Source organism: Ascidiella aspersa, chromosome 6 (genome assembly GCF_963924565.1).
Source record: "Ascidiella aspersa chromosome 6, kaAscAspe10.2, whole genome shotgun sequence".
Taxonomy (NCBI): Eukaryota; Metazoa; Chordata; class Ascidiacea; order Phlebobranchia; family Ascidiidae; genus Ascidiella; species Ascidiella aspersa.
In genome coordinates, this window is record NC_139452.1 from 4,764,168 (window position 1) to 4,772,990 (window position 8,823).

The 8,823-nt window shown below is 35.1% G+C and overlaps 1 protein-coding gene across 1 annotated transcript; it reads right to left on the reverse strand.

The window, feature by feature from the left end:
• Positions 1-4,011: 4,011 nt before the first annotated feature.
• On the reverse strand, positions 4,012-7,713 carry LOC146139286 (E3 ubiquitin-protein ligase CCNB1IP1-like). The gene is made up of 5 exons (XM_083391788.1): positions 7,596-7,713; positions 7,007-7,200; positions 5,664-5,819; positions 5,069-5,255; positions 4,012-4,145 (listed from the first exon to the last, which is right to left on the reverse strand). Exons 1-5 carry the CDS (start codon positions 7,711-7,713, stop codon positions 4,012-4,014), a joined length of 789 nt encoding a protein of 262 aa, XP_083247914.1.
• Between the last annotated feature and the right edge of the window lie 1,110 nt (positions 7,714-8,823).

Here is an 8,823-nt window from a genome sequence, read left to right on the forward strand (position 1 = left end):
ACAATTGTGTGTCACTGATATCTTTAATCCTACTGACAGTCGTGACATTTAACATTCACTATTTACGTTACATTGGTCTCCCAGTAGTAGACTATGTTGGCTTAGGTTTCGGGCGTAAACCTTTCGACTGTTTGCAGACAGTAAAGTTTACCTAAATTTACTACAACCTTTGTGACAAGAATGGAAAAGCCGGTAGACATCGACGATATTATTCAATTGGCACACGACACCACAACTTCGCAAACGTTTGGCGAAGCGCAGACTTTCTACAATGCACGTTCCACATCTTACGACGAACAACATGAAATACTGGGCTTCATACCTACCAAAGAAGCAGCCAAGGCTTGTCTTAAATATGTCCCATATAGCGAAACAGCAGAGATTTTGGATCTATGTGGCGGTATTTTGTTGAATAATTTTCTTTGCTAAGTTGGATCGATTAAACCACTTTTAACATGCTACACAAACTTGTAAATAACTTGAAATCAAATTTGATAAATGGTAAATTTCAACGCACAAAGGTGACAAGCTAGTCATTATTCACATTGTTTTCCAGGAACTGGCAACGTTGCATTGCAATTGCGCGAAAATGGCTTTAAAGGAAAAATCGACATATTAGACGCGAACATGAACATGCTTTATGAAGCGAGCAAGAAACCTATTGATTTCAGGTAGAGATAGGTTGACTAACTCTCGTGTTTTATATCACCATCCAATCAATTGCTCTTGAAACTTTTTAATAACAGGAGTATCATTTGTCACAAAATTGACGGCAAGCTTCCAGTTTTTGAACAATCTTACGACGCTGTAACTGCAATTGCGTGCTTCTATGAGAGTCATCTTCCACCAACTGTATTCCAAGTAAATTTGTAGTGATGGACGATTTTGAATTATTATAGGATACCAGGGCACATGTTCAATGTCCACTCACCAACTGGATTTTTTGCCTATTTCAACTGTGGAATGCTTTTTTTGCGATTTTGCTCGAATCTAAATTGTGTTTCTAGTAGCTATTTTGTAAAATCGTTTAAGCCGAAAGGCGTCTGCGTCTTTTCGCACCATCGAAAATGAAAGGTTAGCCCAGTGCTCTTCAACCGGTGGTATTGTACACCCCAGGGTGTACAAGAATTGGGTGTACCACATTGATGGGGTGTACAAGATATCGCATTACAATAATCCTATGATCAGATAACATATTGAATAAACAGGTTTATTACCAGGCTGAATGAAGTGTAGGGGCCTACAATACATTGCACAACATCTATTTAACTTAAGAATACGAAGCTTGTATGATACTATGTGCGACATCCTCACCAAATATTTCTCTTTTATAATCAATATTGTGAGGTACTATAACTAGTTATTCACAATGGTTAATAGTGCTTTTTGCAGCACAACAGGGTGTAGGCTATGTTTCTATAAGTTTAGTCCATTGCGTGAAATGAGGTGTACAAGTTCTTCAGTAAACGTCAAAGTATGTAGGCCTACTGTTCCAAAAAAGGCTGACAAGTTTAGGCAACCTAAACGATTAAAAGATTCCTATTACCATTTTGTTTATTTCTTATTACCATTTTGTTAAGATGTTGTATTGAAAGTACCACCTCCAAAGCCCTTTAACTTTAACAAAATAAACTTATTGTTTGGTGTTTTTAAGGTTTACTTTATGACGTCACGTTTTGACGTAACTTTTTCACGTTAACCTAGTGACCTTACGTCTAATAAAATTCATGACCTTCCCAAGCGAAAATTCTGAATCCGCGCCTGTAGGTTACAGCTGCCTTTCTACACTCTTATTTTGCCACGTTTATCTTAACTATTACACCATTGGAAACGTTTGCCAAACTTTCAAGAAATCACGTAGGCTATACTGAAATACACCTTTTTACCTTTTGATATAATTTAGGCCAATTACGTTTTATTTACGCTATTTAGATTGTTTTTCAAGTGTTGGTTGGATATTGTGTGTTCACTAAACGCGAAAAATTGTAAGCAAACTACTATTTTTCTTGCAGGCCATCTTCGACGTAATAAAACCGGGTGGACACTTTATTTTCAACCTAAATAATTCCGATATGACTGACTACTATGACAGGCTACAGCAAGAATTACTGCGGTTGGAAAGTAATGGTTTAATGAAGAGGGTTGAGGAGTATGTTATTTCTCGTTTCCAAAACAAGGAGGGATTTACAACGAGGCATTTTGTATGTGAAAAACTTTAAATAATCCATTGAAATTTTGCTACCTGGACGTTGTAACATTTTTTCAAACATCACGAACCAAGTTGACGTTTATATTGCGAGTTACTCTTTCGAGTCATTCTATGTATAGTTTAAACCAGAGGTTCCTAATTTTTTTTACCGCGGACCCCCAATTTTTTTTTGGACCACGGTGGGCGAGAATTTTTCAAAAATGGCGTCATAAATTGACGTCACAATACAAATAGACTTTAGAAATCTGCAGATTTCACTCCAAAAATGTAAAAGTGTATACGGAGTATACATTCAGTGCAAAACCTTTTTAGTTTTATTTAAAGTTATTTAAAAAAATGATTACCTCTTAAATATACACTACTATTTCCATTAGGCCTTCATGTACCCCTAATACTAGTTCACAGACCCCCAAGGGGTCCGTGGACCCCACTTTTAAAAACCCTGATTTGAACAGGGCGTAGACGAACTCGTACCCGAAAGTGCAATTAAAATTGTGCAAAAAAAACTTTTGTGAGTTTTCTGTGTCGGCAGTATCTTCTCTGTGTGTGTGTTTTAGCAAGTACTCGTGTTTAAACCATTTCAAAATAGGTTATCAAGTTGCCGGATGGAGTATGTTTCAAGAAAACTTAATCAACAATGTTTTCCTCTAAACTTTCCTAATTTATGGCGTGACTAGTTTAAGGTGGTTGAAAGTTCGTAAATTTTTGTCTGTAAAATTAAGTCTGGCGTAAACCAGTTTGACGTGATTAAATGATTTTTTAAAATCGTAACATCTTCAAAAGGCTGATATAGTAGTTTAGTCGTATTGAAAAACGATACTAGAAACAATTAGTCAAAAAACGGGGAATCCATATTAAAACAGTAATAAAACTTTTATATCTGGAAAAATGTGGAAAAAGTTTTCAAGAAAGCTAACGACTTTTTTAAAGCGGTTAAAAAACTAAAACTTTTTCTGGAACAGAATCATTTTTTTTTTTTTAAGAAAATGGTTTGAGCATGTATTAAATAAACACTAGATTACAATTCGTAATTAAACGACAAAATAAACAAACAAAACAAAAATGTAGAAATTAAAGTAAAAAGCAACTGAGTAAAACATTTCATTAGTATTGAATAGAAGAAAAAAACATTGCAATATCCTCGGTCGGTTCAAGCACGTTCTACCCATAGACTTGGTTTCAGAGCATAATTATCTAAATAGTTGCCTTGAAATACCTTCGTCTTTTTCTGCAAGATCAGCTGAGATTTAGAATGTTTAAAAAGTATTTTCCAACACACAGAACACAACTGTGTTCTGTTCAACAATTTAAACTAGGGTTTTAAATGCATTTATAATACATAAAAAGAATAAAGTTTAAATATAATGTTCAAATATGGGCATTGATGTGACAGTAAAGTTTGGGTTATGGGTTGAATTTTGTTAAACATTGCAAAATTCTGTGCTTATAAACTTAAAAAAACTTGTGTGTGTGTAATGGTAAACTATTTAATATAAGAAAATATTGTTAAAAAAAGTGTATGTATAAGCTAACGAAACTCTTTCTTTGGTTCATGTAATCTAAAAAAAAAAAAAAAATTGTCTGGGTATAATAAACTTTAAAGCCTTAATAGCTTTTTTATAAAGTTCTAACTTTTAAATTTAGGTATTCTTGCTAAAGTATGTATTTTTACACTTAAAGCATTTCTATTTAGAAATAACCCTGAAAGTGTCCTAAATAATTTAAAATATATATTTTATAAGTACCACATTTTTAAGGTTTATTAAACCGAGCATTTCGAGCGTTTTAGAATAAAATGAAGGTCATTTCTTACTTGGGGTGAATCGAAACAGGTTTGGAACTTGGAAGGGTGAGCATTGTAGGGATCCAGGGTAAGCACGTTTCCTACCAGAAGAGTTTGACTCACGCCTCGAAGATGTCTTCGGTGAAAAGTTGCCTGGTTGACACAGATAGATAGATAGATTTAAATTTATTTCGAAACAACGGTACCGGTACATGCATGCAAAATTTGAAATAATAAAGAAGCGTCCGTAGTTTCCAGGGGGCGGCGAAAGACTGTTAAGTCATCTAGTCAGCTGCCCCCAAAATATTTTGATTGCTTGTTTGATATCGCCACTACATTTTTACCGAAGTTCTCCCTAATTTAGCAAAATCGCATAGGCATTGTTCAAGTCGTAAATTCGTAATTGTTGAAGGCGAACTATATCAAAAGAGTGAAATTTTTCCGGAAGAATAAAAAACATCGTGACGTCACAAATTTAAATATAGGAATTGAACGAACCATAAGTGAAAAAGCCCCCAAAAAATATGCATACTTCTTTTTATTTGGTATGACGCAATAAATATTGCTTGCGCCATTACTGATAGCCGTTTCGAATAATTTAAATTTCTTCAAAAAAATATAAATAAATTAGCAAAAGTATTGCTGTTATTTTTAAAACTTCGGTCATTTTCTGAAATTAATCATTACTTTTACGGAAAAAGATCGCTACACTGCATAAAAACTAAAAAAAACGCAAACCAGAATCTATTGGTATAAATGCTTTTGCGTCAGTAACACGCTTTTGCGAGCATGTGCCTGTGGATATCTTAGACGTCACCATTCTTATCGCCTTTTACTTGCGCTTTGGCTTTTACGTGCATTTTAATTGTTTTCATTTCTACTTTGACCTGACGAAGCTCGATTGTGCGAAAGCTTGTCGAGAATCAAATACAATTTGTCTTTATACAGCGCCACCTGATATCTCTATTTAGAATTAGAAAAATACGGCCATCTACAAAGATATTAAACTTTCAGTATTATAACACTAAATCGTGGTGTTATTTTTAGTAACAAAACACCACAAAAATGCCGCTCACCGAAGGGAATAACAAATTCGCTGCTTGCTGGTCGCGGTTTGTCGTTCTGCCGGGTATCCCCCTCTCCAGGAACCGGGAACGTAAAGTCGACAGGGGAGGCGGAAAATCCCCCGCTCAACTTACCCAGATTACGAGACGCCTGTACCTTTTGCATCTCGCGCGATTTTTCACGGAGAACAACGTTTAACTGGAAAAAAGTATAAATATATATATTGATGTAAGGATAAGGTTCATTTCAATTTGCCTAAATGTCTTAAAAGATTTTTTATATGCATTGTTCAGGGTTTTTTTGGAATTAGTTTTATATATTGTACCTCAAAAACTTTATACATTTATACAGGTTTTTCTTTAGCTACTGGCAAAGGATTAGTAATGGCTATGTTTCTTGGCATAATGGCGATTCTAATCAAAAAAACGCTATAGTTTAGTATGAAATTTTAATAGTGCTTATATTGCCATATGAAATACGTCACTTTATATCGAACATGCCAGACATATCAATAATATGTTCATAGAAAATTTAAAATTTGTTTATACAAAAAAATAACAAGGGTCGGACGATCCAAGAGCAAACTCGATTAAAAAGGCATTCTACCTCTTCGACCTGCTGCTTGGATCTGGACAGATCGTCTTTGAGCTTTCTAACTTCTTCTTGCATCGACTTCGACTCCACCTTGAAACTTGTCGCCATCTTGGCGAAGGCGGTCTCCATTTTTGTCAGCTTTTCACGCTGTCTGCCCACTATGTGTTCCTGTGTGGTAAAAACAAAATAAAGCCAGTGTCTTAAAATAAGCTAACTCTAGCCAGTGAGTCCCTCGAAATACAAAGTAACAGTGGACACTGAAGGCGCTCGTAATAAGTCTTGCAACTTTTTATTGATTTGTCCGGGAATCTTAAAAGACATGTCTGTTGGTTCCAGAATGCTGGTAAAATACATCAAGATAAATAATTAAATATCAATCTCTTCCACCATCTTTACATACCGGATATGTGATTTTTAATTCAACAAGTTTAAAACAACTCCCTGACGAACCCGGTTTGAATTGCATTATTTGCATCATTCAAACCTTAGCTCGCTTCTGATTGGTCGCCACTAACCATGTGATCGTCCGCAAAGCGCGGGTCATCGTTACAAAGGTCACAGTGGCCTGTGTGGGGTACAAATTAAAGCTTATGTAATAACAAAGTGGCTCCCTTGTCAGTAAGTGACTGTAGCTCTTATCAAGCAGTATTACACTGCGTTGTTAAATTTTGACGTAACTACATACGTAACTGGTGTCCACTGAGGTGTGACCAGCACCCGAACCGAGCGTGATTGGCGTTTCTCGATGAATTCTACTTATACGGCTTTTATACTAGGGGCTTTAAAACCGTGTTCTTTTATCGTGTGAACCGAGATTTGTGAATATATACTCAACGAGCAATATCAACTGAGTGAAGTGACTCTGTCTAAGCTGGAGTTCAAGGAGTTAAGGACGGGTATGGGCTACAATCTTGGCATTCATTTGCCATAACTGTTTTGCCTTGCAAATATCTTAATCGTGATTTACCATGTTTGGAAAAATACCCTGACATTTGTGGTTGAATTGTTGAACAATAGCCATTTTACGGGGTTAAGATTTTGAGATATTTTCGCTCACCAATGCGAGTGCGATACGCTCTGCCCTAAGCAAAAAAATAGTTGTTATCAGGCCTCCTGCAATCAATGCTTTAATCTGCTACTAATGTCTACAGCAGCTATATGGAAACGGGTTGAGAATTGTTCTGTGAAAAACAAAAAACTACACCAACGTAAATTCTAACCGAACAACGTAAATTTCTTGCTTTTATCCAGAACAAATTATGGTAAATTCCTTTCCAAAAGAACTGACTAAAACAAATATTTCCAAAAGCACCAGTTAAGGGTTTACATTCAATAACCGCTACTACCAAAAATACCTTATATCTGGCCTCCTCGTTGGTCTGAAACATCCAAAACGCGACAGCCCTTGAGCAAATGTCGAGAATAACATCTGGACGGTGTCCGATCAGGGCCATGGTCTTGTACAGTTCGGTAGGATTGATATTTACGTGAACGATTTCCATTTTGTTGGGAAGACTGTGCCCACAAACTGGGCATGTTTTTGAGTTCGCTAAAGATAAACGTATTTTTACAATACAGCCTGTGGTTGTTATCATAATTGACAGCGAAAATGAGAACTTTTGCTTCACTAACAATGCCATTCATAAAAATGAGATTGCCAATCTCACTTTTTGGACTGATAAGCAATCAATATGGTTAATTTCAACAATAATTAAGGTCCTTACATTTTTTTACCAAAATAAACAATAAGAACTACTTTGTTTACTATGAATCTACCAAATTGTTATTTAAATAGTTTTAGAAATGTCAGAAAAAAGTACATCAATTGTAACTCGAATAATACTCTGGTGTAATTTCATCAAGGTTAACATGTTATTGTTACAGTTATCGTAAAACATTACCTGTTAAAAAAAATATTAAAAGAGATATGTTTAATCTACCTACCAAGTAGCTTTTCGCCGTCTTCCTCACAAAGTATATGTGAACATGCTGTCACCCAGGCTCCACCTGTACGAAGTTGTTTTCTACATTTTCGGATGTTGCAAATCAGGTAAGATTCCATGTCGCCTGTTATCCTGATAAATCTGCATGTCACTACTAGTAATCCATTCGAAAACGCAGGTTAGAACACCTAAAACCTATAATTGCAGCATTTATTTATTTTGTTTTCTGTCAATAAATTTAAATATACTAATAGTACAGTTTAACTGGCTGTAAAACAGCAATGGTACGATTATTACGTCACATCAAACATATTGTGAAACTTCCTCGTTCCGATAAACTGTACAGTAGTGACGTCAATATTTTATTTATAAATAATTTTTAAGGTTTGAATTTTATTACTGTGGTTAGGGCTTGAATTCTACCACCAAAAGTGACTACCTGTTTAAGTTTTAGAATCGTTGCTGGCCTTCACTACGTCGTTCTGAACAACTCTTAGTTAGAAAATTAACAAACATGGTTTTGTTTTCATTTAAAGTTGTAGGCCTAAAGTAAGATGTTGGTTCTTAGATTTCAGGTCGCATTTCCTGCAGTCATAGACATCGTTGTGACACTAACAAACCTGTATTATAGAGTAGTTCTAAAGCAAAAATTAATTTGAGATGGTTTTCACGAAAACATGGAGGGTGTTTTCACAAAAGCCGGCACTTGCCTCTTAAATTCTTGTCAGATGCTGATTTCGGTTTGGCGGAGTCAAGCAATGCGTTGTGTTATTTTAACGCATTTAAACTAAGATATCGTAAAATGTAAAGTCCTATACAAAAATGCCCTCAAAAAGCATTTAAAAAAGATAAAAATATAATTGGTCGTACTTACAATGAATATTACAAAAAAAACTCAAAATAGGAGGCAGCTGTTCGGAATACAAGTGTACAGTTTTAGGGAATATTTTACTTTTAAATCCTGGACGTTACTCACGTGATCGTAGTGGGTGAAGATTGTGTCAAAGTTTTTCTTCCTGGCAGACATATAGAACCTTTCTGCGAAACAAAACGCTCGGTTAATTAGCTCAATCAACTTACGCTGTCGTTAAATTCTTTCAACGCTGAAATTTTTATTTTTTTTTTTTTTTTTTTTTTTTTTTTTTAATTCGCTTTTTAAATATAAAATACATTCTGATTGACAATTTTTCGTGCTTAAATTTTAAATTTTCATTGCAAATCCTTTGAGA